This window comes from Schistocerca gregaria, chromosome X (assembly GCF_023897955.1).
Source record: "Schistocerca gregaria isolate iqSchGreg1 chromosome X, iqSchGreg1.2, whole genome shotgun sequence".
Lineage (NCBI taxonomy): Eukaryota > Metazoa > Arthropoda > Insecta > Orthoptera > Acrididae > Schistocerca > Schistocerca gregaria.
The window spans coordinates 407,917,797-407,941,428 of NC_064931.1; the positions used below are offsets into that span (position 1 = coordinate 407,917,797).

Here is a 23,632-nt window from a genome sequence, read left to right on the forward strand (position 1 = left end):
GTGGGATTATTTGTGACTGGAAGAATAAGAATTCTTCAGAAAATTTGCTCTCTTTATTGCCTATTAACTAATAACTTTCTGTTTTATGTTAAATAAAACTGAATACAGGAAACATAAAAACATTATAAAAGCCAGAAACAAGCAATACAGTGCACATTTCTTCAACCCTTAGGTCTCAGCATTTTTTCCTCTCCAATCTTGCTACAGCTTTACATGGCATGCTTTCCTTTCTGCAAAAGAATCTATTACCTCATCAAAGTACATCAACCATTTTGCTACATGAAAAATCAAAATGTCATTGTTTAATACTGAAAAAACTTTTCATACAAATAGTACCAAAATCTAGTGTGGTTTCTCTATTTGATTACATTTGTTTTATCACTGTCTGCTAGGTAAAACAAAATAGGCATTTTTAATATTGCAGCAACAGTAACACATTCTAAATAAGTGAGACTGTTTTGACACAAATGGTCATTTTTATCTACCTCATTTACATAAATAACACCACAGAACATAATTCACCAAGTACCAATATCAAATGCCTATTGGACCTAAGAGAAGCAAAAAGTTTTAGTTTAGGAAATAGTTTCATATTTCATTCATATGCTCCAGTTTCTCAACCATGAGATCGAATAGTAGTAGTATTAAATTTTTATATAAATTTGGAATCATCATATTCTTCAATATAATTTGTGTGATGTCACCATTTCTTCTGCTCCCTCATTCTAACAATCAATCTTGTCACCACTAACTCCGTAACTATTCCTGCTATTGTCAAAACTTATTCTCCTCTTAACTTCACTAACCCTTCCAGAATCACCACTTTAGTTATCCCACTTTTATTCTCCAGTTAGATGTTATTACGTGTTCGTACAACGTGTTTTCTATGCTATTTCAAGAATAGAACAACTGACTATTAACCAGGGACTTTACAACTGGCTCTTAGTAGTGTAGCAATCCGACAAAAGTTTTCTGTCAAAATTTCATTTTCTTGGATACACCAAGAAGATAATGTGTTACCTTACTTACCTGTTATTCCTGTCAGTCGTTTATATTCACACTGGTAGTCAGAATCTATGGATTTTGCTGATTATTATAGCAATGCTTATCATTCACACACCTAATCAACCACATAAACGAACAGCAATTGGCATTCATCCGTTTGGGCTTATTCAGCTCAGCTCTTATAGCCCCGTCCCCTTTTGTCTGCAGAAAAGTTTTTATTTCTAGATGTGACAGGGATCCCTCTCTGGCAGAGACATCATGTACACTATGTACACATTCAAAAATCAACTTACCATTCAGATATCAACTTAGAACATGTTCAAAACTGTTCAAAAACCAACAAGGATTCATTTCAAAATCATATGAGCAATTGATAGATCAACATGCACTGGAGGCTTGTTGCTTTGTGAAACAAGGCCTTTTTCAGGTACATGAATTTACCCCCCGCCCCCCCCCCCCCCCCCCCCCCCCCCCAATCATCCGGGCATGATACAGAACCAGCAAATATCTACTGTGCACACTGATATTATACCCTGCCACAACTCCCTGACTACACAGCATGTGTGATATCTATAAACTAATAATTAAAAGTTACTTAAATATTTTACAATAAAGATATAGTCACAAATTTGCACTTATGCTCTACAGACACCATGATATATTCTAAACTGTTGTTTCAATGAAGAACACTATTAATTTGATTTATCCAATGAAAAATGGGGCTCTCACAGACCACATCATTCCCACTTGTCATAGATAACTAAATTCAATAAGTCATTTAAATTATAGCTTTGTAGTCCACAACAAGAGAGCAGCTATTCAAGGATGGCAGAGGAACAAAATTCATCAGTATTAGGAAAAGGATGGATCACAGAGACCCAAGGTGCTGATGTGTGGTCTTGCCATTGGCAGTATGTGTGATATATAATGACGATATAGCAGTTAAAGTTGATCAAGTTTGATTAAAATAGAGACCTTAAAAACCAATTGTATAACTGTGAAAGTTGAGGTCGGTGGAAGTTTCAGTGACACAAATGTACAACCGAGTACTTTGGAGCAGATTTCAATCCAATATGACAGTGTTCAACATATTCCAAGTATGAAAGGTTATGTAAAATTTTTAATAACATTACAGTCCTTGTGAATCCTTGAAAGGGTTTCAGGAAGAACAAACCAACTGAAAGAGCAGTTTATGACTTTTAAGGCAAGTCTTAAATGTTATAGCCAAGATAAATGAAACTATGAGCTCTTTCTCAACTCATCTAGAGCCTCTGACCGCATCACTAATTACCTGCTGCTTAAGAATTATACAGATATGACATCTTTGGAATAACCTAGAACTGGTTTCACCTCTGTCTTTCTGTCACGCACAAGGTGGTAGAATAATGTTACAAAAATAGACATTAATCTTCAGGGTATAGGAAATTTAGCTATGCAGTACTTCAAAGCTCTGGGTTAGGCCCATTGTTGTTCTTGAATTTTATGTAAGATTTGCCACAGCACTTGTCAGTGGTTTGATTGAAAACGGTATTAACCATTTATTAAGTGATTCGATGAAGCTGATTTACAATGATCTCTATGATGACAAGAAGAAGAAATGTCATTTAGTGTCAGTTGTATGGTGGTAAAAACATTAAACAACCAAGTTCATAATTATGAAACATGAAGTAGGAATGATTTTCTAAGACAGCAAGTTCCTATGTCAGAAAAGTGTGATACATCAACCTAAGGTAACATTCACTGCATTGACTGCAGAAATACAATCATAAAGTATGAGGTTAATTTAAGAAAGCGTTTCTATCATAAAATAGTTTCTACAGTATTGTGGACCAAAATAAATTATTCACACTGACAAAGGTCTGCCACTTTCTTAAAGGATCTGTATGCTATGTTTACTACGTCTTTCATATGAAAAAATTTCTACTAGTCCTTCATTTATTTCATTGTTTCAGTGAAGTTAGGCAACCAGAAACCTGTCAAAATAAGCAATGCGAAGAAGAATAATGATTTTGTAAGTGAAGTTGGGTGTATGAGATGGTCAGAGTCAGTTCAAGGCCATACAGGAGCTCCAACACTGACCAACTAAAAGCACTAATTCTGAAATATTTATTCACATTTTTTAAATGTGTCAGTTTATTTCCATAGTATGTGCAGACAATATATAATAAAATTTTGATTTTACTAATTTAATCACTAACAGATGCTAAATGGTATTTTTTTTTTTTTTTTTTTTTCCCCCCCGATATGCTAAGCACTTTGGTTTCTGAACCTTTGCCTGATTAGCATAACCTACAATAATCAAGACAATATCACCACCAATCAAAAGCAACTTTTATTAGGTTCATACACATAATGAAGCAAAACCAGTTTCTAGATAGGTAATTTGTTAAATGTTTTGTGTTCCTTCCCAATAAGAAAATTGTTAACTCGATGAGATGGCTCTGCACTAAAGTGTTGTGACTATCAGATCATCATGATAAGTACTGTCTCAGTTCAGTCCCAGGTCATTCAGAGTAGGTTCTCCTGGTCAGCCTCAATTGATTTTCAGGTACGTACTCCTGCTTATCTAGGCATTGAGACCTGAATACATATTTCCACCTCATGCTTTTCACAAACAGTATTAAAACAATATGGAAAAACAAATTTAAGATAGAATACTGTTTGTGCACACATTTAAACAATTGTACATCCACTTATAGATGTTGCCATTGGTCATCCTGTTTAGACAAAACAACAAAGAGAAGGACATTAATAGGAGAAAAAAGAAAGGAATATTGTGGATTATCCATCACCGCAGATTGTATCAAGTGTCTCAGTGCCCTTATAAAGATTTAGCCACCCTCCGCCTTAAAAATTTTAGAGTTCTGGATGGAACAATACATTGTAATCCTCTCCATAGGATTTTGCCACACAGTTAACTATCCCAAACCATTGGTTATAAAACCCCGATCTATGTTGAACTTAGCACTTAGCACAGTGATGTATATAAATGTGTTAAACTTTTAAAAAATGGATGAATTTTTTTTTTAAATGTAATGAAACATAGAAGGCAAACAAGCTGTAAGTGCACTCAGTCTGAACGTAAAGTTAGTGAAGAAACAAAAAACAAGGTTGCAATAACAGCACTAAGTGCACACTTAATTCAAATTAATTGCTTTCAGATTTTAGGAGTATTTGTCTTGTCCATTTGGTTTGCTTAGCAGCCTATGTTTTTAAGTGTGACGAAAGATTTATTAACAAAAAATATAAAGTAAACAATCCCCACTGAAAATATTTTGGCATAAGTTCATAATAATGCACAGCAGACCAGAGTGGAACAGAACATGTAAATAAAACACTTATTTTACAATTCTGAATATGTAACCTGTGATTTAGTAAATTAAAATTATGATGAATGTACTCAAACATTTGAAAATACAAATGATTTTACAACAATGAATTATTACTTCCAGTGTCTTAAAAATATACAACACTCATACACATGCAATACTAAACAGTATTATTATTTTCAATTCAAAATTGCTTATTTTCCTGTTAAAAATGGACTAAGCATTTGTGGGGCCTGCAGTATGTGGTATGTGAGTGAATTGCCTCTGAGAATAGAAGATTTTCATTGAATTTATGATACTCATATCTGCTTCCACATACTATTAGCTCTTTCTTTCTGCCAAATTGTAGAAAATGACTTTTCTACATCTTTTAACAAATGATCCAAGGATAATAATAATAATAATAGTAATTATCATCATCATCATCATCATCATCATCATCATCATCATAACATCTGGCATATATCCCAGCACAGATCCATCCTCCAAAATATTTGTGCTTGGGAAAATTTTGCAGTACATAAGAATCTTCAACTTTAATTCACTTTTTCACCAACCTGTAGGACAAATAATTATATAACTGCTTGTACAAATCATTCTGGCAAATGTCCACACTCATGGTGGAGAAAAGCATGCACCTCAACCCAATGCAAGTGTGTGCAAAACCTGTCTTTCTCCCTACACATCTGCACATTACGCAAGATATTCCATGACAAGAGATGAAGTAGGAAGGTCAGGTATCTTTTATTCTGCACACTGGAACAGAAGTTTGGCTTGTGCCTGCCCTGAAACATTTGATTCAATTCCTGCTACTGAACATCATCATGTTGGAGTTTGTCTTCCTTCACTTCTTGTTCTGCCAACATGACATATCTATTGCAGATTTCTAAACTAACTCATATCTAAATTATTCTGTAATTTATAATATCTTTAATGTGTATGGTTCCTGCCTGCAAATATATTTCTGAAGTTAAAATAAGAGAGACTAGTCAGCAATGATAGACAATTTTATTATTTGTTGGCTAAATTACCAGTTCTGCAACCTGCTGTTCCTTTTGCATTTGTGTATCACATGGGAGAATTTTGTTTGTAGGTCTGGGTTAGAGTAGCAAGAATTTCTTTTATGTTTAAGTTTCAGCCATTTCACATTACGTACTTGTAACCTAGAAGTCCATCTTCCAGTGAACCCCATAAAAAGCCTTCACTAGTATGTCCACTGAACCACCTATCTAATGCAGCTTCCTAAGTGAAAATGACCCACTAGGAGTGAGTGATATGGATGCCACATGCTATATTGATGAGATGATCCATAGTGTTTAATACATTCCACATGTGGATGCACACATTTTGGTAAAAGCAACATGAGGTCATAGAGCAATTGCACATGATGTAAACTGGTGTGAATAGTTTTACAATGTAGAAAATGGCTTTTCTACATCATTATTAACTTACTGGTAGTGAAACCTATATCCTCAAACAGAAAGATATGATGTAATTCCAGTCCAGCAATCTGTTCAGGGATTAACAACAAGCTCTGCACATCTGCCAAGGTTTAGTTGACTAACTGAATTTGTTTACTGCCATCTGATAAGTTAATGCATAGACTAACATTGTGATTGAAGAATGTGTACCCACAGAATTTGATTTCACAATATAAACAGGTAACTCGTGTGGTAGCAATTGTCCATGACTGTTTCAAATTACCCCATACACCAAAGAAAAACATGTAAGATTAAACAAGAAAGAAAGGTACCACTGAGGTCTCCAACATGATATTTTGTAGTCATTTAAATATTAAACATGCAGTAGTGGAAAACAGTGACTACACAATATAACTGAGGCATTTGAAATTTTTTTGGCATAGTGGCGTTGCCAACAGTTTTACTAAGTTCTTTAATTGTCTTCCAATTACAAATAGAATATTAAAGTTTAATGACAGCTAATTTTAATGCAGTCTACAGACTTTGTGCCAGACAGCTATGTTTCTCAGTTAACACACATATTGACTAGTATCACATCCCTAAAGGATTTTTTTCCATAACTGGCTCTATAATTAACACTTTCATTCACTTACCAAGTTTTAATGATGGATGTATGTTTCAGGCCAATCACACAATATGTATAGATTATAGAAGATACTGATTATAGACTATGCTCATGACTTCACTTTTGCAATACTACATAGATGTTCAACTTGTATATGAGTCAGATTACTGAGAGTGTTTTGTTAAAGGAAATAGTCAGTCAATTCTTTGAGTAAACCTTCATTTATTTTGACTCCATGCAAGTCATATATGCACTTACGCTGAAGATTCACACATTGAAACACTATATATGAACTGTGACAATCCATTAAATAATTGGGCACAAAAATTTTGGAGTTTACCTGATTCACAGATGCTTTTTGGTAAGACGTCATAAGCGAGTGACTGCGTGTGAGATCGCTCTCTAAGTTTTCATCTATATTTAGGTTTCAGATATATATTTTAACGGTTTTTGTGATAAAATTTACTATATAAGTGACTTGTTAGTGGTTTCTTCATTCACCTCTGCCTTTCTTGTGTTGTGACATGATATTTGTGAGTGTTCCGTATCGAGCAACTTAACCTCTTACCCATGTTTACATTCCGTGCTGACCAGTTGCAGCTGTAGTGGTGCATTGAAAGCTAAGTGCTAATTAATTGTTTGTGTATAGTAGTTTATTTAGGAACTTTAGTAGTCTTCAACCAGTGTTCTTAGTGTTTTCCGGTGAAATAACTTAAGAAGAAATTTTTGCGAACTGCTTTCAGTTTCGTTACTGTGTCATTAGGCATTTGATTTTCTTTCTGTGTTAATATTTGTTATATTCTCATTTGTTGTTGATTAATACTGTTAATAATAGTAGTTACTTCCCTTGTAGAGCAAGTTTGTGATTATTGCAGTCTGTTTTTAGCATCTTCTTATTATAGTAGCGGAACTTACAAAAGTTGCTTTCTTGTTTCAATAACTGTAAAATTTTACCATGAGTGAGAAGTGTGGGCTTTGCTGTAGGTTTGTGAGTAGTGGATTGTGGTGTGAGACTTGTCCGAAGTATTTTCACTGCGTGGAATGCAGTGGGGAAGCCAGTGGGCATTCTGGTGAGATCCTCTCCTGGAACTGCAGGTTATGTAGCGAGAGTAAGTTGATAGAGGAGCAGGAGCGTAAGATCTGTGCCCTTCAGGTGCAGTTGAAAAACGCACAGGAGGAGCTAGATAGGATGAGGAGGGAGAAGTGGATTGGGGAATGGGAGCTGACTGTCGGCAAGAGATCTGCTAGGAGAAGGAGATTTTCAGATAGTTTTACTATTGGTGTTTGTAATAGACATGACCAACTGTCAGAGTCTAGTGGAGAGGAATCTCTAGTAACTGTAGATGTAGGAAGTATGCAGCAGATCTCAGCAGTTATGGTGGCTAGGACAGTTGCAGAGTCTAAGAGAAAGAAGAAGGTTCTGCTGTTAGGTAGTTATGGTAGAGGGGTAGGCCAGCAGTTGCAGGAAGTTTTGGGGAGTGAGTACCAGGTCACCAGCATTGCGAAGCCTAATGCAGGATTGGCTCAGGTGACTGTTAACATAGGGGGGTTATGTAGGGATTTTACTAAAGAGGATCAGGTAGTGATTGTGGGTGGGGCTGATAATAGTATTGATAGGGATGGGGAGTATGACATAGATGGTGACCTGGAAAAGATAGCCACTCAGACTGGCAACACGAATGTGCATTTCATGGAACTGTTTCAGCATCATGATCGGCTTCATCTTAATACAGCCGTCAGGTGTAATAACATGAGACTTGGGGGTGCGCTGATGACAGAAGGCATGAGTCACATTTCAGTGGTGTTGGTGGAGTCTATCAGCAGGACGGGTTTCACTAGACACGGCCTGCATCTCAACAGGTATGGAAAGGGGAGGTTGGGAAAGCTTATAGGTGACAGCATAGGTGGGGGTGGTGGAGTCACTCATGGGAAAATTCTGGTAGTTGTGGGTGTTAGAGCTGTACCTTTTTCAGATTGAAGTCAGCTGATAGGTATTCCTGCTTAAGGGAAGTCTCTCTAACAAAGAAACTACTTTTGACAAAGCTTAGGTATCCGATTAATGAGGGAATTAGTATATTTTATCAAAATATACAGGGTATTAGAGAGAAAGTTAGTGAACTGCTTATAGATGTTGACTCTGAAATTATTGGTATATCTGAACACTTCTTAAATAAGGAGGTAATTCAGAGGCTTCCTTTACCAGGATACAGGTTGGCTGGCAGCTTTTCTAGGAGCTCTTTTTGATGTGGGGGAGTAGCCATGTATGTGAAAAACAGTATCCCATTTGAGTCAATTGATGTTTCAAAGTACTGCACTGAAAAGGTGTTTGAATGTTGTGCAGGTGTGGTTAAATTTAGTGGAGCTAAACTTCTTACTGTTGTTATTTATAGATCCCCAGACTCCGATTTCACAACATTTTTGCTAAAGCTAGAGGAAGTTCTTGGTTCACTTTATAGGAAATACAAAAAGTTAGTTATATGTGGTGACTTCAATATTAATTGTATAAGTGATTGTGCAAGGAAAAGGAAGCTGGTAGACCTCCTTAATTCATATAATCTTATGCAAACCCTATTCTTTCGAACGAGAGTGCAAGGGAACAGTAGAACAACCATAGACAATATTTTTGTTCATTCCTCATTACTAGAAGGGCATTCTGTTAGCAAAAAGGTGAATGGCCTTTCTGATCATGGTGCACAAATTTTAAGTCTAAAAGATTTTTGTGCTGCAACACATGTTAAATATAGTTACCAACATTTTAGGAAAGCTGATCCAGTTGCTGTAGAGACCTTTGTAAACCTTATCAAGGAACAAGAGTGGCAAGATGTTTATAGTGCTGATACAGTAGACGATAAATATAATGCTTTCCTCAAGACTTTTCTCGTGCTCTTTGAAAGTTGCTTTCCGCTAGAACGTTCAAAACAGGGTACTAGCACAAAGAGGCAGCTTGGGTGGCTGACAAAAGTGATAAGAATATCTTGTAGAACAAAGTGGCAATTATATCAAAACGTTAGAAACAGTCACAATCTAAATGCAGCAGCTCATTACAAACAGTATTGTAAGGTGCTTACAAACTAAGTCTCAGGATAAAATTAAAACCATATGGTCAGTCGTAAAGGAAGTGGCTGGTCTGCAGAGACAGGTTGAGGATATAGAATCAGTGCGTAGTGGGAATGTCTGTGTTACTGATAAGTCGCATATATGTACAGTACTTAATAATCACTTTCTGAATATAGCAGGTGAACTAAATAGAAACCTATTCCCAACAGGGAATCATATAGCGCTCATAGAAAAAAGTGTTCCGAGACTGTTACCTGAAATGCTCCTCCATGATACTGACAAGAGGGAGATTGAGTTAATAATTAAATCACTTAAGACCAAGAACTCTCATGGATACGATGGGGTATCTAGCAGAATACTGAAGTATTGTTCCATGTATGTTAGCCCAGTACTTAGCCATATCTGTAACTTTTCTTTTAGGAGTGGTCGGTTTCCTGACCGATTAAAGTACTCGGTAGTGAAGCCACTTTATAAAAAGGGAGACAGGGATAATGTTGACAATTATAGACCTATTTCTATGCCATCGGTGTTTGCTAAAGTTATCGAGAGGGTTGTATATACAAGGTTACTGGAGCATTTAAATTCACATAATTTGCTGTCGAATGTACAGTTTGGTTTTACAAAGGACTTAACAACTGAAAATGCTATAGTCTCTTTTCTCTGTGAGGTTTTGGGCAGATTAAATAAAAGGTTGCCAATGTTAGGTGTTTCCTTTGATTTAACGAAGACTTTTGACTGTGTTGACCACAAAATATTACTGCAGAAGTTGGACCATTATGGAGTAAGGGGAGTAGTTTACAATTGGTTCGCCTCTTACTTTAAGAACAGAAAGCAGAAGGTAATTCTCCGCAATATTGAGAGTAGTAGTGATGTTCAGTCGCAATGGGGCAATGTTAAATAGGGCGTTCCCCAAGAGTCGGTGCTGGGGCCACTGCTGTTTCTTATTTATATAAATGATATACCTTCTAGTATTACAGGTGATTCAAAAATATTTCTGTTTGCTGATGACAGCAGCTTGGTAGTGAAGGATCTTGTGTGTAATATTGAAACATTATCAAATAATGTAATTCATGAAATAAGTTCGTGGCTTGTGGAAAATAATTTGATGTTAAATCACAGTAAGACTCAGTTTTTACAGTTTCTAACTCACAATTCAACAAGAACTGATATTTTAATCAGACAGAATGGGCATATTATAAGCGAGACGGAACAGTTCAAGTTCCTAGGCGTTCGGATGGATAGTAAGCTGTTGTGGAAAGCCCATGTTCAGCATCTTGTTCAGAAACTAAATTCCGCTTTATTTACCATTAGAACAGTATCTGAAATAAGTGACATTTCAACATGAAAAGTAGTCTACTTCGCATATTTTCATACACTTATGTCATATGGTATTATTTTTTGGGGTAATTCTTCTGATTCAAAAAGGGCATTTTTGGCTCAAAAACGGGCTGGTCGAGCTATGTGTGGTGTAAGTTCGAAAACCTATTGTCGAACCCTATTCAATAGTCTGGGAATTTTGACATTGCCCTCACAGTATATATTTTCTTTAATGTCGTTTGTTGTCAGCAATATTAGCTTATTCCCAAGAGTTAGCAGCTTTCACTCAGTTAATACTAGGCACAAATCAAATCTGCATGTGGAATTCACTTCCTTGACTCTTGTGCAGAAAGGAGTGCACTATTCTGCTGCATCCATTTTCAAAAAGCTACCACAAGAACTCAAAAATCTTAGCAGTAGCCCAAACACTTTTAAGTCTTCAGTTTAGAGTTTCCTCATGGGTCACTCCTTCTATTCTGTCGAGGAGCTCCTGGAAGAGCTAAAAAATTAAGCAGATTCCAGTGTTACATTCTTGGTTTTCTTTATTTAAACTAACGACTTGTCGCCTGAATATGTTTCTTGTATTTCATTTTATCTGTTTCTACAATCTACAACTGAATATGTTTCTTATATTTCATTTTATCTATTCCTACAATCGTGTTATAATTTCATGTATTGACTCGTTCCATGACCATGGAGACTTCTCCTTAATGTGGTCCCACAGAACAATAAATAAAGACATAAATATAAATAAATAAAACAAAATGATAAACACCACTAGTGTCAAATTCTGAATAATAAATAAATAGAGGTAAATAATGAATCACAAAACAACAGTCTGGAAGTCAGGTACAGTAAAAAAATCACTGTGAAAACTCTTTACTTACGACAGTATGGGTACTCCTTTCCAGTGGTGACAAAGTATTTGCTTCCTGGTGAAATAACTGCATTTGGTAACTGCTCATCAGCTCGAAGGCCCATTATGGCACAGCTGCTTGAATTGTCATGGCATGAGAAACACTGCCCCTGAAAACATTGACAATAATGTCTCATAGAACTCACTAGCAAAAACTAGATGTATCTATTGCAGTCTACCTTTTTCTGACAGGACAGATAGTATGCAGTGCTTTTTCATTATGTTCCAAGTGGCTAGCCATTAAGTCAGGAGAAAACTCAAACATGTCTCAGGGGAAATATCTGTAGGGATCTCCTCAGAACTCCTTGTAGTAAAAAATTTGTAACGAAAATGTAGGGTGCATGCAATAACACTGAAAAATTGAGTTTTCATATGTACACTGTGTGATCAAAAGTATCTGGGCACCTTCAGAAACATTCATTTTTCATATTAGGTGCATTGTGCTGCCACCTACTGCCATGAACTCCATATCAGCGACCTCAGTAGTCATTAGACTACGTCAGAGCAGAATGGGGAGCTCCATGGAACTCTCAGACTTTGAACGTGGTCAGGTGATTGGGTGTCACTTGTGTCATACATCAGTACGTGAGATTTCCACACTCCTAAACATCCCTAGGTCCACTGTTTCCAATGCGACAGTGAAGTGGAAATGTGAAGAGATATGTACAGCACAAAAGCATACAGGTTGACCTTGTCTGTTGACTTACAGAGACTGCTGACAGTTGAAGAGGGTTGTAATGTGTAATAGGCAGCCATCTATCCAGACCATCAGACAAGAATTCCAAACTGCGTCAGAGGAAAACTTGGATTTCATGGTTGAGCAGCTGCTCATAAGCCACACATCATGCCAGTAATTACCAAACAATGCCTTGCTCGGTGTAAAGAGCATAAACATTGGATGACTTAATTGTGGAAAAACATTGTGTGGAGTGACAAATCACGGTACAAAATGTGGAGATCCAATGGCAGGTTGTGGGTATGAAAAATGCCAAGTGAACATCATTGCCAGCATGTGTAATGCCAACATCTTTCAACATGATTGAGCACTTGTTCATAATGCACAGTCTGTGGCAGAGTGGTTATGCAACAATAACATCCCTGTAATGGATTGGCCTGCACAGAGTCCTAACCTGAACCCTATAGAACACCTTTGGGATGTTTTGGAACACCAACTTCATGCCAGGCCTCACCAACCGACATCGATACCTCTCCTCAGTGCAGCACTCTGTGAAGAATGGGCTACCATTCCCCAAGAAGCCTTCCAGCACCTGATTGAACACATGCCTGTGAGAGTGTAAGCTGTCATCAAGGCTAAGGGTGAACCTGAAATCCAGCATTACCGATGGAGTGCACCACAAACTTGTAAATCATTTTCAGCCAGGTGTGCAGGTACTTTTGATCACATACTGTATATGGGTAACAATCACAAACTATAAACTTTTTACTGTTTTCTCAAACAAAAATAAGTAAATAACAATAATTCAGAAGTACCAAAGTACATATAAAATTTTAATATCTGTTGTATGAGAGGTTGGGTTGGGAACTTAAAAAGCAATTATTTTTATGTCATAGAATGCTTTCTAATTTTAACAATACTGGATGTATGCATTTCTTTATTACCTTTTTTACCTGTTGATTTAATTTAATCACTTGGAAATACATGCATATTATATTGAAACAAAACAATGAATCACTATGGAAACAGGGCGCATAGGGAAATCAAAGTCATAGAGCAACAAAACATGTCAACAAAAGTTAAAGAAAATGGACATTCCATATTTAAACTAAACATGACTGAGTCAGATATCACATGAATACAAACAGCACTGCCCTAAACAGACCCTAAACAAAATAATTATGTAAAAACTATGTAACCTTAATAGAAGATAAAGCCCAGTAAATGAGTGGAAAAACTAAAGTGAATCCAGGAAGTCAAATATTAAAAGTTTCATTCTTAAGTGTTTGTAAAGCCCCATTCATGCATCATTCTGCTACGGGTAATACTTTATCCCATTCCCTTTCCTACTTACCACTGTCCAGCTGAGCTGTCACATTCACTATGCACTGCAGTCACATTTACATGAATTTTACTGTCACACAGAGAAATTACCAAAATGCCATACAATTCTTTATATGGTTAGAGAAGAAAAAATGACTTTCTCAGAAAAGTACCATTTTTAGCAATAGTCTAACATATATCATCAAGGATTTGTCAGAAAATGATTGACACATACCTGTAAAAACTTTTGGTATGAGTCACACCTGTGGGCAATATATGGACATTCACCATTGATAGAATCTGTGAAGAGTTTTATCGCTCGTATGTGATTACAGGCAACTAATACCCGGCTTGCTTCCTCCAGACCTTCCTTAATTAGTGTAAGGGGCAAAGGAGTTTCTGTAAGGTCACAGCCAGGTTGCTCCTTTCCATTATTTGGGTAGAAATCAATATGGCCACATGGTTGGCTCATGCCGTAGCCTGAAAAACAATTTTTGAGATGAATCACACTCTCAGTCTTACATTTTAAATAAAAATAATCTGTAAGTACATATTCTGCCATTAATGAGTGCTAATCAATTAGAAATTACATATATTTGTCTGTTGTATTGTCAAAATGACAGAGGTAAATCCTCCAAAATTTGTACAACTTCAACACTTTTAGTAAGACATTCTAGTAACCTCAAATTCAAGTCAAGGTACTTGCAACCATTTTGGTGTGGTCTGCTCTGGCTGTTACCTGGTGTTGTTACTTGCCCTCAAGGTGCTCAGTTGATTTATTATCAGGGTACAGGGCCAAATGTCTTACTTCATTCAACATTGAAAATTGGTGTCTCTTGCTCTTTGCTATTAGCAGCACTGCACTGTCAAAACTGTTCTATCACATCTCAAGTTGTATCCTTAGCTGAGAACTGTCTGATATACTTTGGCACTCAGACTTCCAAGAACTGAATCCAGGACTAAACTATAAAAATCAGGTACAAATCACAATGCTCATCTCTCATCTTTCATAGTGGGAACAATGTACAAAATAAGGAATGTTCAATTGAAATTTACCTGGACTATATACATAAACTAAGAACACCACAATGCTTCACCTCTCATTACAATGTTTTGCCACTAATCTATGGTTCACAGGTGATCTGTTCCACATCACTCCAGTCAGCACCAGTCATTTAGTTTCATAACAACTTCTGTTTATGCAGCACAGCTTGCCCACTGTACCCAAAGGAAAACACCTCTAAGATAATGATACAGTTATGACATCACTTCCATCACTTCTAAATATCAATCCAAAGTTTGGTAGTATGGTCACAATAGTTTGACTGGATCCAGTCAAGCTTCAAACTACAGAGCAGGCCCAACATAGTCACTCATGACAGTATAGCTGTGTGTGTGTGTGTGTGTGTGTGTGTGTGTGTGTGTGTGTGTGTGTGTGTGTGTGTGGGTAGGGTCTGTTAGCCCTGACAAAGGGGTTCATCCGAAACCAGCAACATTCTTGTGCTTGTCTATGTACCTGTTGATGACGCACTGCCTCAACTATATATTAAATCGTTATTTTTACTCATTACATTATTTGTGAGTGATAAGTGTGCTTCAAATGTAGTGACAGAGACAGAGAGAGAGAGAGAGAGAGAGAGAGAGAGAGAGAGAGAGAGAGAGAGAGAGAGAGAGAGAGAGACCAGGTGCCAGCACACAGCATACTCCATTCTAGTAGCTCCAGTACTCCAGTGGGGGATTGCTGAGCAGGGCAGGACTACTCAATGCAATGACACACACATTCTGGCTATCAGAAACTGTGGTATAACATTATCTCCTACTCCTGCCACCGATTACTGGGAATGAGAAGTTTTGAAGTCCAAAAGAAAGTAACATTTTTAGTACTTCACAAGTGCATACAATGGTTATTTTCTGTCAGTAGGCAGGATAGTTTCCTCAAGACGCCTCTGGTCCCATAGAAGTTCTTACAATATTTTGCATGTATTCAGTATTAAAGATAAAATTTATAATATCAAATAAAAATCAACAGACCTAACAAGAATATAGATTTTCCATCAGTGTGTATAACATCAACAAATTTTGCATCACTTGGATCAAGGCGTACAAATGTAGGCAATCCCTGGAAATAAGGCTCTGCAGGGTCAAGGCCAGTGATGCGACCTAGGCCATTAATCCTCTCTCCTGCATAACCAGCTGTGTGTGCACCCAAGCTGTGTCCAATCATATGCACATCTCCAGGATCAAGGCCAAAGTTTGCCTAAAAAATAAAGAAATAATAATATTTTAGGTACAACACAATTCCAGCAGACTTACAAAAATATTGGGAGTGTATTAAATCTATGGAACAGAAAGTGGAGATACTGAAGAATTGACAGAAAGGTGTAGTACATTGGAAATTGGCAGACTGGCTATCAGTTTCCTGCCAAGCTTACAGGAATATTTGCAAGTGAGGTAACTTAATTGCATGTGATCAATGATACTTTTCAAATACAAGGTGTGGACCACACATTAGATCTTCAAAAAGGTTTGGCATCCTGTCAGTGACTAGGTTACCTGAGAGAGGACACAAAGTAAGATTTGGGAGGAACAGAAGAGCCATACAAGCTGCTGCTTTAATGATTTGTGGAAATTATAGAAAAACCTAACCTTGACTGCTGGATGGGGATTTGAACCTCTGTCCTCCCAAATATGAGTCAAGTGTCTTACCAATGACCTGCCTGTGTTGCTAAACAGAAGACAGGCACCATGCCCTTTCTGATATCTCTTACCAACCAAATGGGGCAGTCAACTGCCATTGCATCAGGTGTGTGTGTGTGTGTGTGTGTGTGTGTGTGTGTGTGTGTGTGTGTGTGTGTGTGTGGAGAGAGAGTGAGAAAGAGGGAGAGAGGATTCTCTGTTTCTCTAAGAATGATTGTCTTAACTGCAAAAGCCATCTGGACACACTTCCCAACCATCCCAAATTCTCAGTCTGTCATTTGCAAGTAGTGCTCCCATCCATTAGCCCCATTGCTCGCAGCATTCGCTAAGTGCTGTAAGGGTTCAAGAGACACAGTTCACTGGCACAGAAAGTACATAAAGCCATCCTCACTCATATTTATACAGATATGTGGTGTCCATTTTGTCAGATATATCAGAGATGCCGAATAGAACAGACACCACTGGTGGTACAGCGGCCATAAAGAAACTACATTATGAGTAATCAAGAGTTCAGGTGCCTACAACCACTAAAATTAATTGATTGTGAAGGCTGAAAATTTGTGACAGGCTAGGACTCTCTGATGGTTACAATATCTGTGTTTAACAGTGTCTGGATCTTCACAATGTCCTTCAGACATTCATGCATATCTGAAGCAACAGACACTGTCACTAACAATTACAGTTGTGGTAAATATTATGAAATAGCATTGTATATTGCACTTATACATTGGTGTCGGCTTTTTGTGACACATGAAAATTTGTGATCAACCAGAAGCAGAACTTGGATTTCTCACCTTAACCACTTCATCTATCCAAGTTCATCTCCTGGATCAATCCAAACTTCTATTACTTACTTAGCCACAATACTAATTCTCACACAATTCTTGATTCCCATACAGGGATACAAATATTATATCATCACTTTAGCCCATCAAAGCATGGATTAATTATTGACGGTTACAATGTCTGATGATTTTTTTATTATGAAGATACAGACACTGTATAAACACAGACATTGTAACCATCAATAATGTATCCATGCCTCAACACAATAAAATGACAATACAATATTTGTCTCCCACACAAACTGTGTGAGACTAAGTGTTGTGACTATGTGAAATATGGCACTCTGGATCGGTCCTGGAGGTGTGCTCAGATAGCTAAAGTGGTTAAGGCGACCGCTCCCAATAATTGGGAAATCTGGGTTTGACTTCTGGTCTGGCGCAAATTTGTGTGTGTCACAAACAGCTGACATTAATGTGTAGTTGCAATATGCAAAACTATTTCCTAATGAGTTCTCTTTCACTGTGTCAAAGTGGTAGTGTCATAGACAAGATTGTATTTACTTACAGAACCTATGAGTATACAATTTAGCAGGATACTTGTCTTCTTACAACAAAATTCTCCAGTTCAAGATGAAATAAATGGAAACAATTTAAATTAAAGTGTTTAAGGTATGTTGCCAACAATACATTACATGAGGTCTGGAGACTTAAAAGTTAATGGTTCTTCAGATCAGTAATATCAACTACAACAATTCCACACCATGACATTCTTACACACTGTGCAAGTTCTCTTGTCTACAATGCCACACCTATCACATATTCTGAACACATCAGTAGATTACATTGGTTGTGATATATGAACAGCATTCAATAAGTAAAGCAACACAATTTAGGGGTCTCAGTATGAACAGTCATTCTTTGTTTGAATGGATAAAAGAACAGAAGATGATCTTTGGTTCCAACTTACAGAATTATGCCAAAAGATAATTTTTCTGAAGCATTTATACTATACAGTGCTCACAATCTGACCACTAGAGTATAGTGAAACTGTCTAAATAATAATTTTACTCATCTTTGGACATACAGAGGTGTGGTTATGTGCAATCTCTGTGAAGAAGGTAGTAGAACTAACTTGGCCTATGAGCTATATAACATATGGTCAGCCAGTTGAGTCTTTAAGCTTCTGATCAGTAACATAGCTATACAGATTGCAAAGTGACCCATCCTGTGATAGTAACATTTCAATATGTGACAATGTTCAACAAAAACTTGTCACAGTCAACCTTGTAATGCACGAGCAGTCCTGCATAGATTGTCCTTTGTTGGTCTTTATGGTCTTCTGTTTGGCATTGAGGAACCCAGCGGGCACAACTCTTGAGTACCCCAACCAGTGGATGAGTGTGTCAGTACTGCCAACAGAGATGTCCAGTTGTGCAGCAATGTGTTGGTCTGTTGGTCACCTCAAATGAGAGTGTCCACACGTTCCAACACACTAGGAATCACAGCCAGCACGTTTGCACAACCTTGTTGCAGTTATGACAGATGCTTCACCTAATGATTCACATGCTTTTGTTCACTTCCAGATCCCTGTCAGCATTCTGCAAGTGCGTATTAATACCTGTGATACTCTTGTTTCTCCAAAAATAAACATAATGATACATCATAAAACTATAGGGGCTAAAGATGGTACAGTTCATGATGTCCCATGACAAATTCTGCATTATTTCAACAGGAATTGGCAAAGAAAAAATGTGATGCATTACTTATTGAAACCCCCTCATATGTGGGTGGGAACATGCTGAAACATAGCTAGTGTGATTCAATGGTGCAATTTTAATATTTCTCTCATTATAATGATATACGAATAAATTTGAACTTTTTAACATTTTCATGTGAGAACTTGAAATTTTTGAATGTACTCTACCACGTCACTTGCCAGTTTCAGCATTATACACTCCTGGAAATTGAAATAAGAACACCGTGAATTCATTGTCCCAGGAAGGGGAAACTTTATTGACACATTCCTGGGGTCAGATACATCACATGATCACACTGACAGAACCACAGGCACATAGACACAGGCAACAGAGCATGCACAATGTTGGCACTAGTACAGAGTATATCCACCTTTCGCAGCAATGCAGGCTGCTATTCTCCCATGGAGACGATCGTAGAGATGCTGGATGTAGTCCTGTGGAACGGCTTGCCATGCCATTTCCACCTGGCGCCTCAGTTGGACCAGCGTTCGTGCTGGACGTGCAGACCGCATGAGAAGACGCTTCATCCAGTCCCAAACATGCTCAATGGGGGACAGATCCGGAGATCTTGCTGGCCAGGGTAGTTGACTTACACCTTCTAGAGCACGTTGGGTGGCACGGGATACATGCGGACGTGCATTGTCCTGTTGGAACAGCAAGCTCCCTTGCCGGTCTAGGAATGGTAGAACGATGGGTTCGATGACGGTTTGGATGTACCGTACACTATTCAGTGTCCCCTCGACGATCACCAGAGGTGTACGGCCAGTGTAGGAGATCGCTCCCCACACCATGATACAGGGTGTTGGCCCTGTGTGCCTCGGTCGTATGCAGTCCTGATTGTGGCGCTCACCTGCACAGCGCCAAACACGCATACGAAAATCATTGGCACCAAGGCAGAAGCGACTCTCATTGCTGAAGACGACACGTCTCCATTCATCCCTCCATTCACGCCTTTCGCGACACCACTGGAGGCGGGCTGCACGATGTTGGGGCGTGAGCGGAAGACGGCCTAACGGTGTGCGGGACCGTAGCCCAGCTTCATGGAGACGGTTGCGAATGGTCCTCGCCAATACCCCAGGAGCAACAGTGTCCCTAATTTGCTGGGAAGTGGCGGTGCGGTCCCCTACGGCACTGCGTAGGATCCTACGGTCTTGGCGTGCATCCGTGCGTCGCTGCGGTCCGGTCCCAGGTCGACGGACACGTGCACCTTCCCCCGACCACTGGCGACAACATCGATGTACTGTGGAGACCTCACGCCCCACGTGTTGAGCAATTCGGCGGTACTTCCACCCGGCCTCCCGCATGCCCACTATACGCCCTCGCTCAAAGTCCGTCAACTGCACATACTGTTCACGTCCACGCTGTCGCGGCATGCTACCAGTGTTAAAGACTGCGATGGAGCTCCGTATGCCACGGCAAACTGGCTGACACTGACGGCGGCGGTGCACAAATGCTGCGCAGCTAGCGCCATTCGACGGCCTACACCGCAGTTCCTCGTGTGTCCGCTGTGCCGTGCGTGTGATCATTGCTTGTACAGCCCTCTCGCAGTGTCTGGAGCAAGTATGGTGGGTCTGACACACCGGTGTCAATGTGTTCTTTTTTCTATTTCCAGGAGTGTAGTTTTACTACCTTATTTTTTTAATTAAGTAACTTAATTAGAGTGTCCAAAATACTTGTTGAGAACAAATGCGAAACCTTCTACACTTTAAACATTGGAAAATCCAGAATGTAATAATAACAATATGTAACAATATGAAAAGGATATATTGCTGCTCACCACATACAGGGACACTGAGTGGCAGGCAGGCACACTGAGTGCCTGAGATGAAAGTAGCCATGTGTGTGTGTGTGTGTGTGTGTGTGTGTGTGTGTGTGTGTGTGTGTGTGTGTGAGAGAGAGAGAGAGAGAGAGAGAGAGAGAGAGAGAGAGAGAGAGAGAGAGATATTGTGTGTAAGGGCGTGAGTGTGCTTTATTTTGTCTATGCCCGATGCAGCTAATAATACCTAAAAGCCTTTCTTCCTTGTGCCACAAACTCAACTATCCTAGACATCCCATTGTAGCAGGTTATAAGGCTCCAACTGAAAGAATTTTCACTGTTGGTGAACAATACCTTCAACCAATTGCCCAGAACCTAGCCCCTCACATCAAAAATACTCCATCATCCTTGCCACTTTACCTTGTGAATCCCCACTCATCACTGCTGATGCTATACACCAACGCACCTCATGCCCATGTCCTTGCCACTATCATACACTACCTCTCGCAGCATACTTCAGACTACAAACCCACTACCTCATTTCTCATACACCTAACCAATTAGATCCTGACATACAGCTACTTCTCCTTTTATAAACAAATCAACATTGCAGCCATTGCCATCCACATGGCATCCTTCTATCTCAACCATTTTATGGGCCACCTAGAGGAAACCTTCCTAGCCTTCCAAATCCGTGGTCTGTTTCAAGATCATTGATGATTTTTCATGATATCAAATAAGGGCCAAAATGCCCTATCCTTATTCCTTCACAACCTCAACACCTTTCCTCAGGCCAAAATGTAACCTTCCTGGTTGCTGACCTCCACTTTTCTGAGGGCTCCACCCACAACTCTGTCCATATTAACCCACAAACCACCAACCGTACAGGATGGAGTATCTGCAGTAACAAGAACTCCCTTGCCCAATGTGCTGAAAGTCTCATGAGGGTCTTCACAGGTACGTAAAACCCCCAAAACCTAATCCGCAAACAGATTTCCCATGTCATATCCTAACACACCCATAATCCACCTATCACTTCAAAAATCAGCTATAAAAAAGTGCCATCCTTGTCACTCAGTATCACTCCCTATAGAAAGAAATGATCCATATCCTTCACCAGGGCTTTGATTATCTATCAGAATGCCCAGAAATGATGGAAATCCTACCCTAGATCCTTCCCACACCTCCTCAAGTGATATTCCATCACCAACACAACCTACACATCCCGGTCCACCCTTAAGCTGCTCCTACTTCCATCCCTCATACAGAGATCATATCCCTATGGGAGATCAAGGTGCAAGACATGCCCAATCCACCCACCCAACTCTTCCTACTCCAGTCTTGGTTGAGGCCCATCAGAGGCAGGGCCAACTGCGAAAGCAGCCATGTCATATACCAACCCTGCTGCAATCACTGCACACTTTTTTTTATGTATGGCAACCAACCAGTTGTCCACCAGAATGAATGGCCACAGCCACAGGCCAAGAATGCATTTGCCTACGCAGACACACATCATTGGTAGCAACGTGAGCAACCACCTGCAGTTGGGTGCCCCCTTCATGGCATCCGGGAGGACCCTTTCCACATCTGGAATGACTCCACCAGGTATGCACATGGAGTGCACATTGTTTTTCTTATCCTTCATGTCAGCCAAGTCCCTAAGGGGACCCATAATGCGTCTAACATTGGAGCTATGAACTACCAATAATCCCACCCTCTGTGATTGCCTGGATCTTGCAGGCTGAGTGGTTTCCTCTGAAACAGGACAGGCGACAGCATCTAGCTCAGCGATATTGTCAGCCACAGACAGCACCTAGAACTTGTTTGTCAGACAAACGGGGGAGGCCTTATGTGCGGCCACCTGGGACGTCTTTCGCTGCCTGCTTTGCCCTGGGGCGACCTCCCACTTGACCACAAGTGAGGGGTCAGCCACAGTGCGAACAGTAACTGGATTGGCCACCGGTGAGGACCAATCGGAGAACTCTGAGATGCCGGACGTCAGTTGGATCCCCACAGCCGGCCCCCAACAGTGGTGTCAATCCACTGCAGCCTCAAGCTGCATAACCAAAGCCATCACAGCCTGAAGCTGAGAGCAAAGTGTCACCAATTCGGCTTGCATCCACACACAATAATCGTAGTCCCTGTCCATACTAAAGACAGTGGAAAACTAAACTACGCAGATAAACGGACTATCAGCACGTGCTGCACAACTCTACTGTAGACCCTGATGAAAATGCATGAACTGTGTCTAGTAATATGCAGATATTCAAAAACCTAACTACCAAAGCACTGAGGTGAAACTAAATAATTTGTCCCTGATTAGGAACTTGTAATACATCACAAAATCGGTTTACTTTCCGATGCAAATGAAAACACGAGTACTGTGGCTATTAGATATTAAATTTACATGCAGAAGGTCAAGAAACAAAACTATTAAAGCACAAAGATGATATAATAAAATTCACTCCTGATTAGGAACTTGTAAATGTCACAAAAGCGGTTACTTCCCTGTTGCTGCATCTGTCTCGGTCGGCTACTACTGCCAACAATTTTTGGAAATTTCACGGTGTGATTATCATAGATTATATCCACAAGGGCAAAAGCATCACAGGAGAACATTATGCTTCACTAGTGGGTAAACTAAATGATATTATGTAAGATATAAAGTGTGTTTTTCTCCACCACGTACAAACTCTAGGGATGGATTGATAAGAGGATACAGAACAAAAAAGGTCTAATGAACTTAGGTCCAGAAATGGATGGTTTCCATGCTAGAGGCCATTATTGCATCATACACTCCTGGAAATGGAAAAAAGAACACATTGACACCGGTGTGTCAGACCCACCATACTTGCTCCAGACACTGCGAGAGGGCTGTACAAGCAATGATCACACGCACGGCACAGCGGACACACGAGGAACCGCGGTGTTGGCCGTCGAATGGCGCTAGCTGCACAGCATTTGTGCA

General features: G+C 39.3%; 1 protein-coding gene across 5 annotated transcripts in view; it reads right to left on the reverse strand.

Moving 5' to 3' along the window:
* The window catches only part of LOC126297752 (pancreatic triacylglycerol lipase-like), a 456,502-nt gene that overhangs the window by 60,256 nt on the left and 372,614 nt on the right, over positions 1-23,632 (reverse strand). For all 5 annotated transcript variants that reach the window (XM_049988926.1, XM_049988923.1, XM_049988925.1 and 2 more), the window contains 3 exons: positions 15,701-15,926; positions 13,905-14,149; positions 11,642-11,780 (listed from right to left, as the gene is read on the reverse strand). In XM_049988926.1, coding sequence (XP_049844883.1) covers positions 11,642-11,780; positions 13,905-14,149; positions 15,701-15,926 — 610 coding nt within the window. The remainder of the gene's footprint in view (positions 1-11,641; positions 11,781-13,904; positions 14,150-15,700; positions 15,927-23,632) is intronic.